Source organism: Filicampus tigris, chromosome 3 (assembly GCF_054856515.1).
Source record: "Filicampus tigris isolate MCC_2025a chromosome 3, RoL_Ftig_1.0, whole genome shotgun sequence".
Classification (NCBI taxonomy): Eukaryota; Metazoa; Chordata; class Actinopteri; order Syngnathiformes; family Syngnathidae; genus Filicampus; species Filicampus tigris.
In genome coordinates, this window is record NC_141219.1 from 29,916,389 (window position 1) to 29,935,563 (window position 19,175).

The 19,175-nt window shown below is 40.8% G+C and overlaps 1 protein-coding gene across 2 annotated transcripts in view; it reads right to left on the reverse strand.

Annotated features, from left to right (window-relative positions):
• Positions 1–7,882, reverse strand: part of ccdc102a (coiled-coil domain containing 102A) — a 62,371-nt gene extending 54,489 nt beyond the window's left edge. Inside the window, exons 1-3 of one of the 2 annotated variants that reach the window (XM_086026087.1) lie at positions 7,686–7,882; positions 2,958–3,413; positions 611–1,000 (exon numbers count right to left, since the gene is read on the reverse strand). In XM_086026087.1, the coding sequence (XP_085882213.1) occupies positions 611–1,000; positions 2,958–3,314 (747 nt within the window). In that variant the 5' untranslated portion in view covers positions 3,315–3,413; positions 7,686–7,882. The remainder of the gene's footprint in view (positions 1–610; positions 1,001–2,957; positions 3,414–7,685) is intronic. The other variant, XM_086026086.1, reaches the window with a different exon arrangement.
• Between the last annotated feature and the right edge of the window lie 11,293 nt (positions 7,883–19,175).

The window sequence follows — 19,175 nt, forward strand, 5'->3', positions numbered from 1 at the left end:
TGTGAATTTCAGTCCATATAGCTAAACCTTAAGTCTCTGAAATGGTTGAATTTCTGGCAAATATATTTACATATAATCTTTAATTTATCTACAAAGAACATGTAGCTTCATTAGTACGAAATGTAAAACATTTTTGGTTAAAACATTATTAATTTATTTTTATACACAATATTACACAGAATTCCACAGATAGGCACTTTACCCTTTTTTTGCCAGGCCGTCCGCCGTCTGCGACCAGGGTAGAACCCTTATGTCCTCATCCATCCATTCTTGTTAATAAAAATAATTGTCCTCCAATCTCGTCTGTCCTCATATTTTTAAAGCGCTTCCGTAGTTACATTCCGTCAGTCCTAACCATTTTATGATCCTGAGACCAAAATCGACATCTCGATTAAATTTCAATTGATTTCCCAGCCCTATTATTGACCCTACAGAATATCAGAGTTGATGCCAATTAATCTTAATTCTCATGAGATAAACTGATATATTTTATGACAAGAAGTGTGAATATTAGAAATAAAAGTGATAATACATGTAAAAATAGCACTGGGTTAAAACGAAACAAAAAAAAGTATGAAAAATACTTTAATAATACAAAGCACAATCTCACCTTTTGTTGACCTGTTTTTAGTGCGTTCATGTCCCTCACCGGTTCAGGCTCTGGCGACGCAGGTACCTCCTCACCCAACTTGTCTAGGTTACAATGAGTATGAACTTGCGTTGTAGACAACCAGGTGGTGGGGGAAGAGGGTGCAATGGATGGACAGGAAGTTGCAGAAAAAGCACCGGGGTGATGTGCAGGGGAGGAGGCAGCACTGATGCCTGGAAGAGTAGCTGTTAAATCACTGTGAAGCTGTATCCCATCCTTTCGTAGCATATCATTCTCTGATGCAAGTTCTTGACGCTCCCGTCGAACACTGGTCAGCTCCTTGGTCAGAGTATCCAGCTTCTGCCTCAGCTGGCGGGCCTCATCACGTGCACGGTTACGCTCTGCACGAACCTGGGAGAAAACAGTTCTCTAATCAATTCAAAAATCGCTGTTCACACTTCTTTTGGTCACTTGGCCTTGGGCTGTTACATATACAGTGCCACCAAATTTTCGTAGATATAAGAAAGTAAAAAGAATATACTCAAATATCTGTTCCTGTGTGTTTTGGCCTTTTTGGGGTAATGTGGTGTCGTGCATGTAATGCATTTTGGTCTGTACGGAATCACATAAGTACGTGTGACGTCATCACACAAAACGTGTGTGAGTGCCGCGGAAGGACAATTCGAGCTCTACATGCTTACCTGAAACAATGGTAGAAGACAGTGCATGTACGGCGTACACACTTAGGCTAGGTTCACACCGCAGGCAAATGCGATCCAGATCACATTTTTTTGCCCATATGCGACCTGTTAATAATTAATGCAAATTTTAATCATGGTTGCGATTTTGGCTTCTCTCGATCTTTAAAACATTATAATTGAAATTGAAAAATGTTTAGTGTGCAGAACGGCGTAGCACGTTAATATGTTCCCAATGTGAACGTACCCTGAACGCAGCATATACCTTGGGTAGCAAGCGTGTCGCCTAGGCTGTGTGTTTCTGCCGTGTTCAAGCGTCCTTTAAAATGGAAGGCAATCCAAACATATTTTTTTCAAGAGTATGTTCTATGCAGGCCCACTAGTTGAAACAAGGCATTCTGATAAATATTGCATTTGTGGAATAAGAGTTATTAATGCACCCGTTTTTAGCCATCTCTGGGGGCGGCCATTTTGTCACTTCTATTGACTGAAAATGACATCACAACTACTCAGGGCTCAAGTAACAACCAATCACAGCTCACCTGTGTTCTGAAGCTGAGCCATGACTGGTCGTTATCTGAGACCGGAGCATCTGTGATGTCATTTTGAGTCGACAGAAGTGACAAAATGGCCACCCCCTGAGATGGACAAAATCAGGTGGATTTTGCTGCTTAACTCATATTCCACAAACGCAATATTAATCAGAATGCCGTGTTTCAACTAGTGGGCCTGCACAGAACATATTCTTGAAAAAAATGCTTGGGTTGACTTCACCTTTAAGCTTTTCATGACACCCCATTTGGAGTTTACTGTAGAGTTTAACACACTACAAAAAGATTTGTATGAAATACAATCCCTGAGGTCCCACATTAACCCAGTAAGTCCCAAGACTTGTGAAAACAACATAAGATTAAATAATTTTAGAGATAAGGGTAATGCTTCAATGTGTGCCAAGATGCAAGGCATCAAAAGGTGTGGATATCACAGAATGAAAATGCAAGAGCCTTGAATTTCACATGATATTTACAAGGTCACTTTGTACTTGACAAACGTTATATGATAAAGAGATAAGGTGCTTATTCACAGTTTGATTGTGTGCATAGATCCAATGCAGCAAAGGTTTAGATGTAGCAAAATGAAAATGTAAGAAGCTTGAATTTAACATTCTATTTACAAAGTCATTTTGTACTTGACAAAAAACGAGTGTTCAAGAGAAAAAGTGTTCACCATGCAGGGATGAATGGGCATGAGGCTATAATGATAGTTTGGAGTAGTTGAGTTTTAGTAGTTGAATAAATACTAAGTTTTGAATCATAGTTTGAATAATCGTGATTTCAATCTCAATCACAATAATTGTGATTATTATTTTTTCCATAATGGTCCAGCCCTACTCCTCTATATTGTTTTTTTTTTTGTTTGTGTACAGTTCAGACCGGATAATTTTATGAGCTGCATATTTGCTATATATATGGGAAGAGGGTGAGAGCAGTGCACAGCTGAGAAAAAAACATTGGTCATACTTTTCAGAAAAAAAAAAATAAACATAATAAGTTAAATACAGATTTTTACCACAAGGACAGTTTTATGTCTAATTTAGAGATGTTTAGGAAGATCTGGAATCAAGGCTGGGAAATACATGTGAATGAAATTGCATTTAGTCAACAATGTACCTTGCTCCATTTTTCTCTCCAGTTTGCAGTGCAGTCTGACCACCACCGCATGGTTTTCTCCATCTGAGCTGCTCTGGCTCGGGCTTCCTCTAGCTCTCGGAGTCTCAGCTCTTCTCTGCTCTCCCAATCTGCCCCAGCTGCCTCACCAATGATGCCCAATGTTCCCAGGGCCAGGCTTCCTAGCCCAGGTGAAAGCAGCAGTGGAGAACTGGAGCTCGGGGTTTCTCCATTAGGACTTGGGGTCTGGGCAATGCTTTCGGAAGAACGAATTCCCCTGTCCGACTCCATACCCAGGCTGCACAATAGACCACCTTCTGTCGTCTTGCTTCCGTCAGACAGATGTGGTGAGTGGTTCATGGTCAGTGTTTAAGAGGAAAGGAAGGTGTATGGAGGGGTTGTACTTGAAAGTTAAGTACAACATCAATAAGTCCTCATCCTCTACAGTCACTCATGAACCTAAACACAAAAAACACAGCAACTCAGGAGGAATATTATGACATGGCTGGATTCTAATGCAACATACAGTACATTAGGGTAAGTATACCTAAAATATGTACATATGACGCATGGTGTTTTGAAACGACCTACATTAAACCTTTTTTGGCTGAAGGCCGGGGCCATGTTACCCTGCCAGAACTGGAGTAGGTACCTGATGTACTCTGGTGGTCAGATCGGATCGACGGCCTGCGCCTGCTGATGACGTTACAATATATGATTGGCTGGAAGTTAGCAGGATGACATACGTTTTGTGGGCTTGGGATTGTATTTCTTCAGAGAGAACGTGAATGAATTTTAGGATGAAGTGGAGGGATTTACGACGATATTCAGACTTCCCCTTCAAAGTGTCCTGAGACCCGAAAGGCAACCATTCGTAAAGCATCAAAAAGTTACACAATTAAAAGTATGTTACTGTTTTATTTAACGGTAATGTTAACGACTCATTTTCAATTCATATTTGCAACACCTAAATGCCATTGTGTTTCGAAAGCCGCGTTTATTCACAATGTAACCAGTACTTAATTGCACATACACTCTCTAATTCAGGAGCGGCCAACCAGCCGATCACGGTCAAAAAAATTGTGTGTGTGTGTGTTATTATTAGGGCCCAAGCAGCGACGCTACGAGGTTTCTATTGTTTTTGTAAAAATTATCATTTTTTTTTCTTCTTCTCCGAAATGAATCATATTTTGGGGAACCTAAACATGCACGAAAGCTCACCAAATGTTGCACATTCATCAGGCCTGGTGAAACATTTGCTATTTTGAATCAAATACAATTTTATTCATATAGCACTTTTAACACACAAAATGCAACTCAAAGTGCTGTACACGAATAACATCAGAATACAACATAAAAAGGGAAACCCGCTCGCGCCTTCCCTCCCCCCTCACAATATACACAAAGACAGATATCCACAAGTAGACCACACTCACACACACAACACACGCCCACACACCCGCCCCCCCCACACACACACCCACACCCACACACACACACACACACACACACACACATAACTGGAAAAAGAGACATGGCAGGGCACAGAGAAACCATATGAGGAAAGTGTACCCAAGGGGAGCTCCTCCACGCTGAGAGGAATGACATGGAGGCCCCCCTTGAGGAAACACTGGAGCTAATAACGCCTGCGTTGGAATACACATTAAAAAGACGCATCCACACGTAACCCCAGAAGTGCGTTTTCAAACGCACGCCAAGCCTCTAGGCGGCAGTAGTTAGCCAGATACTGTCCATTCAGAAGGAACTTCCGTCCTTTGACGTCACTTCTACGAAAGCAAAAACACGACGCCAAACTCGTTCTGGAGAACCGACAAAAGGTCAGAATTGCTTCTAAACCTTTCACGAGAAGCAGTGGTTGGTTGCGGACAAATAAGTAAGCAAAAAGCGCATCGAGAATGGCTATAACCAACGCAGCACCGCAAGAGTCCATGTTGACTCTAATGAAAACACAAGTCGTGTTAGTGACGTCAAAGCATTGTTGTTGCACGGTGACGACGTAAATCTACAGCTATAGCCGTACAGACGAAAACGCGCATCAGGAGATATTCGGATATATCCGCAAATCTCCACTGCGGCCGGAGTTTTGCGTTTTCACTGAAAAAAATTCAGGGACGTGTGGATGATAGGGCTAACCGCAGGCTTATATCCACCGTTTTCAAAAACCCCGGCTATGTGTAGACAGGGCCTAAGTGTTTAACAGAGTAACAGACCTAAAATGGCACAAGACCCGCCACAGGAACGACTTGTAAACAAGCAAGGCAAGGCAAATCGCTTATTTGGTTACATTTTGGGTTTTCCGTGGAAGATGGCGAGCAAAGACTTATAAAGAGCAAGTTGTCGCTGCATCCACCGGCAACACAACGAATCTATTCAACCATCGTTTGGTTTACGATGACGTTATGACACACCAAAGCAAGAAAACACCGAGTTAGATTTGGCGTCGTCTGCAACGCAAATCTCAGTCATAGAAACACTGTACGCAGCAACACCCATCCATTAACATCGGAAAGACACAAAAAGATAACAATCTAATGCCCGGACAAGGCTTTCAAATGTTTAGGGCACAGACTCCACTTCGCAATCGGCACAAGGGATTTATTTTAAATAACTTATCTTATGCAAATATACACTACTTTTACTAGCACAAAAATAGAAACCTAAACATGCTGAACATTATTACTGTGACTTAAGTTAAATTTCTTGTGTAGTCTAAAATACGAAGTCAAATTTTTTGTGTTCATTTTTGTTTCAAATTGCTTCAAATGCAATTTGCAAACATATTATTGGCCATTACATTGTAATATTGTCATCGGGAGACACAGCAGTATACAGTTGTGTGTCATCAGCGTAGCTGTGGAAGCTTATGCCGTTGTCATAAACAATGAAAACAAAATGGCTCTGTAGCACCACCTACAATGGTAAAGTAAAAAAACAATCACCTGTAGCATGCCGAGATGTACAAAAAGTCCATTGCAGCCATATGCTAAAATGAATACGTAGTGAGTTACGGATTTAGGAACGTCCGACTTTGGCTCATTTTTGCACATTCACAGGTTTCATACTTTGCGCTCTTGTTCTAGAGCAAAGTTTCCCAACCAGGGGTACATGAGCACATTGCAGTGGGTACGTGGAAACATTTAATAATTTACTTCCAACACCCGTGGTACAGCCACGCCAAAATTACAGCAGCCATGTGTCAAAGCAACTCAAGTTACTTTTTTTTTGGTTGATATGAAAACAAAGGTAAGCGAAATTTGAACATTTCTGTTATTTAGAACAGTGTTTCTCAGCCTTTATTCAGCCAAGGCACATCTTTCACATCGGAAAAAAATCAGGGCACACCACTTAGCAAAATGATTCACACAAAGTATATAAAAAAGTTAATTATTTAGTGGAGGGCAGGTTGCTAGTGGAAGTTTGTCGAAGTTGGTAGACGGAAACGCTAACCGAAGCACATTTAAAATGATAGGTGGACCGGGCTTTAGGCAATTACTATTTGGTCCAGCTTGACAAAAAGACTGATAGACGGATGGTGGAAGGGTACCCCGGCTGCAGACGAAGGCGATAAACGGACTGGGAAATTTTATTAAAATGCCCAGCTCTGGTTAATTATGTACCTTCTGTCATCTACTGGAAGACCATTTGATTGTTTTTCCTGTTACTATACATGGTTGGCGTAGTTAATAATCAAATCAGTTATGGTTACAGGGTTAGTTAACAGTTATTTCTATGTCAAGATAATTGACATTGGATAACTTCCCACGGCACACGTGATGATTTCTCATGGCACACTTGTCGAGAATCACCGTACTACAGCAATCAACACGAAAAGATATGTTTTACATAATTTTGGGTGAGTACGTTTTTTCCGTTCATTTCCGTCCGTTAAATGCCTCCTACTTCTCCAAAATGACATGATGAACATTTTGGATTTTGTATCTAGTGGGCTACCATTGCCATGTACTACAGCATTCAGAATGAGAAAAGGGTGTTTTACTTGATTTTCTCTATTTATGACTATGTTCGTCCTTAAAATGGCTCCGACGTCTCCAAAATGGCATATGATGAAAATTTGAGGTGTAGTAGTTAGAGACCTACTTTTGACATCTACTTCAGCAATCATAATGAGCAAATGTGTGTTAACTGATTTTAGGTGAATATTTTGGTCAATTTATGACTATATTGTGACTTAAACGGCTACTATTTCTCCATCATGTGAGATATGAGCACATTTTCAGCTGTACTGTACTGTAGGTAGTGGTCTAACATTTCCAGCTACTACTGCATTCAACATGGGGGGGAGAAAAGTCTTATTTGATTCATGGCGATTTGTCCAACATGTCACCTTAGAGCATGCAATTTGTGGACGGTACCTAACATAAGATAGACGCTAAGAGCGAATATCAAACATCGAACGTCCGGCCAACTTTTACTCGCTACTTGTCCGATAGGTTGTGAAAAGAATAGGTCGAGATTTTGCTTAATCAGGCAATTAAGACGAATCCAGGAGTGTCATTCTTGAAATTGTTATAATTTGTTGACATGGACGGGGCGCTTTTGCCATTATGAAGATGTCAGTCGTACCAAGTATACTAGGACAGAAAAAGGGTAGGTTCCTATGATACTTTTTGTCATTTGACACCAGTGAGTCTGGAAGCAATGGGCTCATGCAAACTATCAACAACGATAAGGTTACATAGTGCAACGTACCAAAAAAATCTTTCTTCTTGATGTGTGTATTTGATTCCGGTAAAATAACTGCAATTTCCTTTGCCAGAGACTTCGTCCGGTGCTCCTTTTCCTTCAACTATTTTTTTTTCCCAGTGGGTGGAATACGTCGTCGTAGCCGAAGAGAAATGGGCGGGTCTAAAATTATTTGGTCTCCCTTTTAACCAATCAGATTGCAAAAACTGTTTTCTGACCAATTGGAATCTTCTCTTAAAACATAGCGAGGAAACGGGTAGTGTTGGCTCATCAACGACGTCCAAGTTGAAACGCCTTTCCACCGGGAGAATACTGTATCTACTTAAAATTCAATTATCTTATAGCAGGGGTCTCCAAGTCAGGTCCTCGTGAGCTCCTTTCCAGCCTGTTTTATATGTTACCCTGTTTCAACACACCTGATTCAAATGATCAGGACCGTTATCAACTTTTGTAAAACTTGCCGATGACCTGTTCATTTGAATCAGGTGTGTTGGAACAGGGTAACAAAACAGGCTAGGGGCTCACTGTCATATATTGTAGGTTCAAAGTTTCTTCAACCCAGATTATATGGGTGCATGTGTTGCATCAGAAAGGACATCCGGCGTACAAACTGTGCCGAATGGCAGTATCTCACTAGGTGTGCGCATGTAGTGAACGTTTATTTTCAGAGGAGCGCATTTTACTAAAGTTTGCTGGTCCGTCAGAAGTCTGGTACTCGTCCGTTATCTGTCAATCCATCTGTTTTTCAAGCCCAAACAAAAGACCAAACTCTAATTGTCTGTTGGTCCGTCTGTCATGTTATTTTAACCGCGCTTCCGTCAATAAACATCAAAGGTCCGCCAGTCCATCTATCGTCAATCCAGAAAAAAAAAAGGTCCAACAGATGAAAAATCCATCCATACGGCCATTATCGGAACCGATTTCATTAAAATGGTAAATGGAGTGCACTATGTACATCGCAGTATGTCTGTTTGCTGCTCAAACAGCTCAACACGCACATACATTTGACATTTCACTTAGCCTACACTTATTTGCCAATCTATTGAACTGTAAGTGGGAGCCTGCTGCCTATTTAGCTCTTCATTAAGTTTTGCTTACCTTAACCAGAATCCTGTGTCACATTGTTGCCAAAGATACAATCCTGGTGGATTAAAATGCTTCGTTGTCCTTGTGAAAACTTAAATAAATTATCCTTTACAATATTTTTTTTTTCTTATTATTCCTTTTTTTCTTCTTCTATGTCCTCTTCTTCTGTCTTTAGCGGTTGTCAAACAACTTTTGGTGCATTACTGCCATCTTCTAAAATGGAGTGTGGGGAGCGGCAAAATACAGTTTCATAACCTCCCCTAACCCCACTCTTTCCAAAAATAAAAATAGAAATGGAAAACTTAACTGGTTTCACTGTCTTCATTGTTGTACTATTGCTATTTTATGTTATATGTCAACTGCTTTGTTACAGTTGTAGCTGCTGTGAAATGCACTACATAAATTAAGTTGTATGTTTTGTATTGTGTTGTAATAGTGAGCCTGACTCATGATTCTCTCTTTGGTGCATACCACCACCTGCTGTACAAATACAGTCAATGCAGTCTGTGTCGCGTTTCCATCCCTCTTCAGCAAAATGGGCGTCCGTCAATAATGGACTGTGAGGTCCGTTCGGATTTGACCAGGTTACTTATGACATTGCTGGGCATCGCCTAACCGCCACCACGTTCCATCCTGCATATTTAATCGACCACGTGGTCCCAGTCCATCCCTCGTCGATGACAGCCAATCGTGTCAAGAACGTAATCTTCACGTTACAAGCAGCCACCGCACGAACAGACACATCGCCAAACAAAGAAAAAATATCAAACAAAAACAACAGACACACACACACACACACACGCACAGCGTGGTGATCGGTGATATAAAAACAATATGGGGCACATGTCAGTGCATCTGTGGGACCGCAAGGTACACAACAATTTTTTATTTTTTCCTTAGTCAGCCGCGTGTCAGGAGTGTGTCACGTGGTACAGTTTAAGTCCGTTCTCGACGTCGTTTGGCTGACTCGGACCGACTGGGACCACGTGGTTCGATTAAATATGCAGACAGTAAATAGCCGATGCCGAGCTCTGATGATTACACAGACAGACAAAAATCCACTTCCGTCTATGCATAGTCTGTTTTTTGTTGTTGTTGTTTTTTTAAGTTTCCCATCTATCGTCTAACGGCAGCTCTCCGTCATGGACGCAAAAAAACTCACCATCATTGACAACAACAATGGCGGATAACTCGAGGGTCAAATAAAACTGGAACTTCTAAGCTTGTGTACAACTTCATGAATCATGTTGCTTCTAAATAGTAAAGATTGAGGGTAAAAATATTATCACTTGTTTTGTATACAAAGATACACAAATTTGCATTACTGTTGGTCTTTTTATTCTGTTCGGGAAATTTCATATTCACAAAGCCAAATTCTTTTCTCCATGTTTTAAGTTTTTTGGGGGATTGAAATTGATTGTTACATTGAGTCTCTTAGGTTTCAAGATAACAAGAAAGGTAAAAATATTTTTGACATATGAAGTACTCTAAAGGTTGTTTGGTTGAAGTCTGTCGACAATTAGTTCATATATTTAATTAAATGTTATTTTTACCTGTAATTTCTGTTCATGATGGAATTGTACTGGGACGTCTCATTGATTGTACATATTTTTTTGTGTTTTGCTCTCATTCATTGTTGTATTGACAAAGGAAATGTTATTGAATTGTAAATTTGAATATGCTGTCAATAAAAAAAAAAAAAGTTCTGAAGTACTTCTGAATACTGCCTCTGTGCTTTATATTGTTCTGCTAATATCACGTGACCCATTATCAGAGCTGGGCATTTTACAAAAAATTCCTGGTCCGTTTATTGCCTTCCATTTACAGGCAGGGTACCCCTCCGCCATCTGTCTATCCGCCATTTGGTCCACCTACCATTTTAAACGGGCTTCCGTCAGCATTTCTGACTACCAACTTCGACAAACTATCACTAAGCCTTAACACTTCATACTTTACACGCTCATCTCTATGGATAATTGTGTGATCACCAGTCCCAAAATCCTTTACTTTCATGATTGTGTTGAAATACTGGCCATTATTGCACCGACTCTTCTTCACTGAGTCTTATTCGTTTATGCTCCGGCTTCTTCTGTATTCAGGTGACTACCCGTGGATGTGCTACAACGCCACTTCAGACTTGGCATATACTCTGTACATTACATTACCTATAAACAGCGTCTTCAGTGTCTTCTTGTGGACGTACGCATTTTTTGAAGCTCTTCCGTGTTTAAAGGATTATTTTAGGGAATGAAGCCGGCTCCGTTTCCGTGTGGACATGGCCTAGAAGTCCAGAGACCACCTTACGTCATCCAATGGGAAACCTCCAGGTATCCTACAGGTTTGTAAATCGACAAACAACACGACATCTGAAATGTGGTTGTATGGATGTTTGCCTCCCAATTGGAGTGGAACCTGCTTTCCCTACTTTCCTGTCAGTCGTCGTTGGTTCATTGTCATTTTGTACTTGTTACGTCCAGTTGCTGTTGGTGTTTGTTTGTTGTCTAAGTCAAGTCTTTGTTTAGTTTATCCTTAACCTAATTTTGGACTTTTGTTAATTCAGTGAATTTTGAGAGTCAAGTTACTTTTTGTTTTGATCTTTTGGAAATGAAATACATTTGTTTTTGAATGCCTCCCTGCTTCGCTGCATTTGGGTCCTCCACCGTGCCACTTCATCAATGGCTAGATTCATTATAATAACCAGAGGTGGGCATTCCATCTGACCGACGGATCGGTCCGTCTATCTGTCAATGACGGATGCCCGTTTTGCTGATGTTAGACGATAGATGGGAATCTTTTTTAAAAAAAAGGTGAACTAAGCATAGACAGAAGAGGATTTTCATCTGTGTAATCATAACTAACCTGGTCAGGTCCGAACGGACCTCACAGTCGTAACGAATATGCCTTCATGTGGACCACGTCGCCAGGGCTGGACACAAGATTCAGCCAAGACTGCCACCAAGTCTGCTCCAGCCTCACTTCAAAACAATTGAATCCCCAGGGAATCCCTGCCATTTGACTTGACAAAGACATGCTAGGACTAAAAAATAAAGAAACTCCTGATAAGGATAAACACTACGTCGCCTGGACAACCTCTACAGACTATGTGTTGTGTATTCAAACTCGACTTGGACCAGACTTTCTGGAGCTTCCCTCAGCACGAAGTCAGAGGTTCCTCTTGCAATGAGCAGGGGGCCAGCCCCGACGAATATTGCCAGTGCTGGACAAAGACTGACTCCAAGAGGTCGACACGGGAACTGCAGATTTAAACTTCCTATGCCTTTCGGGTCAATCAAAATGACCTTGAAATGAAACATATTCGAATGCATGATTGTGTATTGCTTACTGTGCTTATCCTGCTAACTTTGCATAGATGAATCTGCTTCTCCAAGGTAATAATCATTTTCCTGGTCAGGTTTATGACATAACAGTCGATATAAGTTTAAACTCATGTCTTTGTCTCCTAAACTTCGGATGCATTCAGAATGAGATGTTTCCAGCTGAAGCATGAAAATTGATGCCAGTTACAAATTGTGAAATGCATAAAGGTTTCAAAAAGGACAATTCAATAGACTCCAAATCTAACTGTAACGTCAGGAATTGTGAGCTGGGGGGGATACTTCACCACCTTCCCTTTTTCTTAAGGCGATCAAAGGCGTGGCCTTCAAAGTAGCGTTAGGGTTTCGAATTAGGGTTACAAACTAGGTTTAGGGTTTCAAACTAGAGTTTCAAACTAGGGTTAGGGTTTCCACTTAGGCTTTCAAACTAGGGTTAGGGTTTCCAACTGATGTTTCAAACTAGGGTTAGGGTTTCCAACTAGGGTTTTAAACTAGGATTAAGGTTTCCATTTAGCGTTTAAAACTAGGGTTGGGTTTCAAAGTAGGGTTTTAATGTAGGGTTAAGGATTCCATTTAGGGTTTGAAACTAGGGTTAAGGTTTCCATTTAGGGTTTAAAATAGGGTTAAGGTTTCAAAGTAGGGGTTTAAACTAAGGTTAAGGTTTCCATTTAGGGTTTAAAACTAGGGTTAGGTTTTCAAAGTATGGTTTTAAACTAGGGTTAAGGTTTCCATTTAGGGTTTAAAACTAGGGTTAGGTTTTCAAAGTAGGGTTTTAAACTAGGATTAATGTTTCCATTTAGGATTTAAAACTAGGGTTGGGTTTTCCAAACATAGTTTTAAACTAGGGTTAAGGTTTCCATTTAGGGTTTAAAACTAGGGTTGGGTTTTCAAAACAGGGTTTTAAACTAGGGTTAAGGTTTCCATTTAAGATTTAAAATTAGGGTTAGGTTTTCAAAGTAGGGTTTTAAACTTGGGTCAAAGTTTCCACTTAGGGTTTCAAACTAGGTTTGAGGTTTCAAAGTAGGGTTTCAAACTAGGGTTAGGGTTTCCAACTAGGGTTTTAAATTAGGGTTAGAGTTTCAATGTAGGGTTTCAAACTAGGGTTAGGGTTTCGAAATAGGGTTTCAAACTAGGGTTAGAGTTTCAAAGTAAGGTTTCAAACTAGGCTTAGGGTTTCCAACTAGGGTTTTAAACTCGGGTCAAGGTTTCCATTTAAGATTTAAAATTAGGGTTAGGTTTTCAAAGTAGGGTTTCAAACTAGGGTTAGGGTTTCGAAATAGGGTTTCAAACTAGGGTTAGAGTTTCAAAGTAAGGTTTCAAACTAGGGTTACGGGTTTCCAACTAGGGTTTAAAACTACGGTTAAAGTTTCAAAGTAGGGTTTTAAATTAGGGTTAAAGTTTCAAAGTAGGGTTTCAAACTAGGGTTAGGGTTTCAACATAGGATTTTAAACTAGGGTTAAGGTTTCCATTTAGGGTTCAAAACTAGGTATAGGATTTCAAAATAGGGTTTTAAACTAGAGAAGTTTTCCACTTAGGGGTTTAAACTTGGGTTAGAGTTTGCAATTAGGTTTACAACCTAGGGTTAGGGTTTCCAACTAGGGTTTCAAGCTAGGGTTAAGGTTTCAACGTAGGGTTTTAAACTAGGGTTAAGGCTTCCACTGAGGTTTTCAAACTAGGGTTAGGGTTTCCAACTAACGTTTCAACCAAGGGTTAGGGTTTCCAACTAGGGTTTCAAACTTGGGTTAAGGTTTCAAAGTAGGGTTTTAAACTAGGGTTAAGGTTTTCATTTAGGGTTTCAATCTAGGGTTAGGGTTTCCAACTAGGGTTTAAAAGAAGGGTTAGGGATTTCAAAGTAGGGTTTTAAACTAGGGTTAAGGTTTCCATTTAAGGTTTAAAACTAGGGTTAGGATTTCCAAATAGGGTTTTTAACTAGGGTTAGGGTTTCCAACCAGGGTTTAAAACTAGGGTTAGGGATTTCAAAGTAGGGTTTTAAACTAGGTTTAAGGTTTCCATTTAGGGTTTGGGTTTGCAATTAAGGGTTACAAACTAGGGTTAGGGTTTCAAAGTAGTGTCTATTTTAACATCGCCAGTTTTAACCATCTAGCAGTCCCGGTCAGAACAGTGAAGAAACGCTACCTATCTTCTGAGGTGGCTGCAAATTTTATCGAGATCTTAAAAAGCACTCCTGCTGACATTTTACCTGCACCCTGTGATCTTATTGTTGACAATTTTAACCTACATCTTAAATCATCATTAGATTCAGTAGCTCCACTTTTAGTTAAAACAACAAAAACAAAGACTGTACCCCCGTGGAGAAACAATGCTATCAAAATATCAAAAAGAAAATGCAGGAGTGCAGAGAGGAGGTGGAGAAAAAGTAAACTTACAGTACACTATGAAATTTTATGCGAACAACTGAAATCCTACAATAAAACAGTAAAACTGGCAAGATCTTCCTATTTCTCAAACCTCATTACAGTCAATAAAAACAACCCCAGGGTTCTCTTCTCCACCTTTGAACTTTTAACCAGTTCTGATTTTAATAAGTCCCCAGAGACCAACAGATGCTCTCTGTGAGGACTTTGCAGACCACTTCAGAAGTAAAATCGATGACATAAGATCCAGTCTTTTAGCCCGTCAAAACACAAGTTTTAATAAACCCGGACAATCATATTTACATGAGGAAACACTGGAAAGTTTTGCCCTGGTTGATGCAAGGACACTTGTTCGAGTTTTCTCCCTGGTAAACCCAACAACCTGCCTTTTGGATCCAATTCCCACATGTCTTTTTAAGACATTTTATGGATTTTTTGAAGAACAAATTTTAAATATAGTCAATTGCTCTCTTCAGACAGGCGTCTTCCCCGCTGACTTTAAAACGGCGGTGGTGAAGCCCCTTCTGAAGAAGAGCAGTTCTGACCCGAGCGTTTTTAATAATTACAGACCCGTATCCAACTTACCGTTTTTAAGTAAGATTTTAGAAAAACTGGTTTTCATCCTGTTGAATCATTTTTTAAATACAAATAATATTTTGGAGAAATATCAATCTGGTTTTAGGATGAACCACAGTACGGAGACTGCTCTTTTAAGGATTTTAAATGATATTAGGTGCACTGCAGACGTGAGAAAACTCACAGTCTTGGTGCTGGATCTAAGCGCTGCTTTTGATACAGTAGATCACCAAATTTTATTAAATAGACTTAAAAATCTAGTGGGCATCTCTGGTACTGTTTTTGACTGGTTTTATTCCTATCTCACAGACCGATGTTTCTTTGTAAGTATGGATACTTGTTCCTCCAAAACTCATGAAATTAAATGTGGGGTTCCTCAAGGTTCGATTTTAGGCCCCCTACTTTTTAATCTTTATATGCTTCCCCTCGGGGATGTCATCAGGGGACACGGCATCAGCTTTCACAGCTATGCTGATGACACGCAGCTGTATATTGCCGTGTCTCCTGAGGACACAGGACCTATTGATACCCTTTTAAATTGCATTTTAGATATCAAGTCATGGATGGCAGATAATTTCCTACAGCTCAATCAGGACAAGACTGAGGTTTTAGTTATCGGTCCCGAAGGTCAGAGAGAGAAGCTTTTACCAAAACTACACATTTTTAATCCCTCACATTGTGTGAAGAACCTTGGCGTCATTTTTGACTCTGAGCTCAGTTTTATTCCTCATATTAAAAATGTAACCAAGATTGGTTTTTATCACCTTAAGAATATCGCCAGAGTCCGCCCGTTTCTCTCTCAGGCTAACACAGAAGTGCTGATGCATGCCTTTATTTCCTGTCGTTTAGATTACTGTAATGCCCTGCTCTCTGGCCTCCCGAAAAAGAGCATTTCACCACTGCAACTACTGCAGAATTCAGCCGCTCGGGTGCTGACGAGAACCAGAGGGCGGGAGCACATTACGCCAGTTTTGAAATTGCTGCATTGGCTCCCTGTGTGTTTCAGGATCGATTTTAAAGTACTTTTATTAGTTTATAAATGTGTTAATGGTCTTGGGCCATCTTATTTATCTGATTTGCTTTTATCATACCAGCCCTCGCGGATCCTGAGGTCCTCTGGCGCCGGCCTTTTATTTATTCCAAGGGTGAGGACCAAAATGCATGGCGAGGCTGCATTCAGCCGTTTTGGTCCTCACCTTTGGAATAGCCTGCCAGAGGACGTCAGGTCTGCAGAGACTGTTGATATTTTTAAGAGGAAGCTCAAGACACACCTTTTTAGTTTGGCTTTCAACAACTTTTAAATAATTTATCTTTTCTTTTGATTGAAGATAATTCTATGTTTTGCTTTGAATGTTTTAAAGCACTTTGAGTTGCATTTTTATGTATGAAAAGTGCTATATAAATAAAATGTGATTGATTGATTGATAACGAGAATGGGATGCCAGATCAGGTGAACACAGCTGGGATCGAACCCACGACCGAAGAACTGTGAGGTGGACGTGCTAACCAGTTGACCACCGTGCCGCCCTCCATAGGACATATGAAATGAAAACAACACCCAATGCTTGATGTTTGAATTGCGGTTGATTTCTGACCACTTGTGCAAGAAAAAAAACCCACAACAACTTTATTTTGTGTTCCATCATCCCAGAATGTGACCGACCTGTTGTTCAGTGATTAAACACAACAACAGGTATTTTAACTTTTCTGCTCACGTGTGCCAAGCTCTAAAAAAAAGTTTTTTCACAAATTTGGCAAATTGCTTCTCTGGCCAGAGTCCAGACATGGGGGGAGGACACAGCCAGCTTCATTAACATGCGCAGCCTCTCTAAAAGGCCGTGCAGATTTCTCTCTCTCTCTCTCTCCTGGAAAAAGGAAAAAAATAATCTCTCTCTTTTCGGAAACTCTTCTCAAGACTCTGGCAAAACGCTTCCGAAATTCACTCTCTTGAGAACCTCTCGAACTTTCGACCTTTTTTTTGTTAGCGTGGCTCACTAACTCTCCTCTGTCACCAGCCACCCTCTGATCCGCCCGGTCAGAACATTTGCTCCTTCTTGTTACTTTTGAGTTGCCCGCCTTTGACATCACTCTCCGCGGCGACGCTTCCTCCCCCTCCCCGTGTGAGGGATGACAACCAACACCTGTAAGTGCAGTTTGCAATTCCGTTGTTGCATAATTAAATTGGGACTCAGGAGAACTTGGCATAAGTCAGTTAACCTCAACCTGGTACGCTAGCTCACCGCTCATTATGCACGCACGTATGAACGCACAACACCAACACACAGGGGACGTCATATTGCTACCATCGAACCATCCAGAGTGTATCCGTGAAAGCCACCGTTTCATTAAAACCGATCAATATGAGGAGAAGAACACCTCCACTCGGCATCGCAAGGAGCGTGACAAGGCGCGAGTTGGAGATCATGATGGACCTGAAGGACGAGGTGGAGCTGTTCTGGAGAAAGTGGGCGAAGGAACACTTGCCCCAGCTTCAGGAACGCCAGAGATGGACAGACGCAAGGAGGAACCTCAAGGTCTGCGATCTCGTGCTCATCATGAACAGCAGAGCACCTAGGAACTGGTGGCCAATGGGATGAGTAATAGACACCTTTCTGGACCGAAGAGGATTTGTCCAACGGATATGGATAAAAACCCAGACCAGCTGTTTGGATCGGCCTATTAGGAAGGTCTGTATGCTGCAGGAGGCTGAGGCTAAGGACGTACCAGTCCCAGCAGTGACTTTTTTGGACTTTGGTCCCCAATGCCCCTTTCCTCACAAACCTTTGATATTAGTTTTTCGTCATTTATTTAGACTTGCATTAGTATAGGATTTCTTTATTGTGTTTGTATTTCTGTTTCTGAACATTGTAGTGTGTTTAATTTAGATTTCAATAGCTGTAGAGAATAAATCATTGTCATATACAGAAATCTAGTGTGAATTGTGTGTGTTTGAGTCAAAGTTTCAATCACTGATTGGTAAATCGGACTCACATAATCTTAATGTAGCGCCTTCATATATTAAGACTGAATTACGAGGACTTTTTCCGTCCGTTTTGTCCAAAAATCAACCCAAAACGGGCGTGATGCCCCTAGCGGTGATCGGGAGTTAGTGCAGGCATTAACTCGAATCGCCGTCCAATTATTAAATTAATACTTAATACTAAACATTGCTACATAGAGTTTTAAAACTAGGGTTAAGGTTTCCATTTCCGTTTCCATTAAAACAAGTAGGGTAGTGTTTCAAAATAGGGTTTTTGTCTCCAAAAGCTCTCTCTCGCTCCTGATACTCGCTCCTAATACTCTCTCCTGTTGCTATCTCCCTGGCGACTCAACCAAATCTCTCTCACATCTTAATTTTTTTAAATTTTTGCCTGTATTTTTGATTGCGCTTCCACGCGGCTGGAAATCTCCAGCAGTCGACCTGCAAAAGCTGAGAATCTGGGCTCTCAACCTCCATCATCACACACATGTCGCAGATGAGCCAAAATTTGGATCTGGGGATCAAAAGCTGAAGCAACACGCCAGTTTTGCCCCCCTTTCGGAGCCCGACACCACACAGCAGCCGTGCCACATGAGAACCCAACCAAGCTTTTGGTCCCGCTGCCGCTGTACCCTTTTTCTTTTTTCCTTTTTTTCTTCCATCTGCAAATGTGTCTCCTGTGAGACTCCGCAAACGTAAGTGACCACTTTGCAGCTCGCCAGGGCTTTTTCAGTGCGTTCATACAAAATTGGGAGTGAATGCTAGCAAACTTTGTGCATTTCATAAAGCCTGCCTCCCTCACTCTAGTCATCCTTACACCTTCTCACGCTCATCTATCAGACGTCCTATTTTATCCTTACCTCCCAATTTTTTTTTACATTTGTTTTTTTTCTTCATTTATTTAGGCTTGCCATATCATATGCGTATTTTCTTGAATGTTTCACTAGTTGTAGTTAATAAACATTGTCCACATACAGAAGTGAAGTGTGAATTGTGTGTGTTGGGTCAATGTATTAACCTCTATTTTGTCCAAAGAACTCACAACTTACTTTATTGTAGCGCCTTCACATTTCAATACTGATTTAATGAGGTTTTTGTCAAATTCCCCCCTAAATAACCTGGAATTTTGACGTGGTGCGCCTAG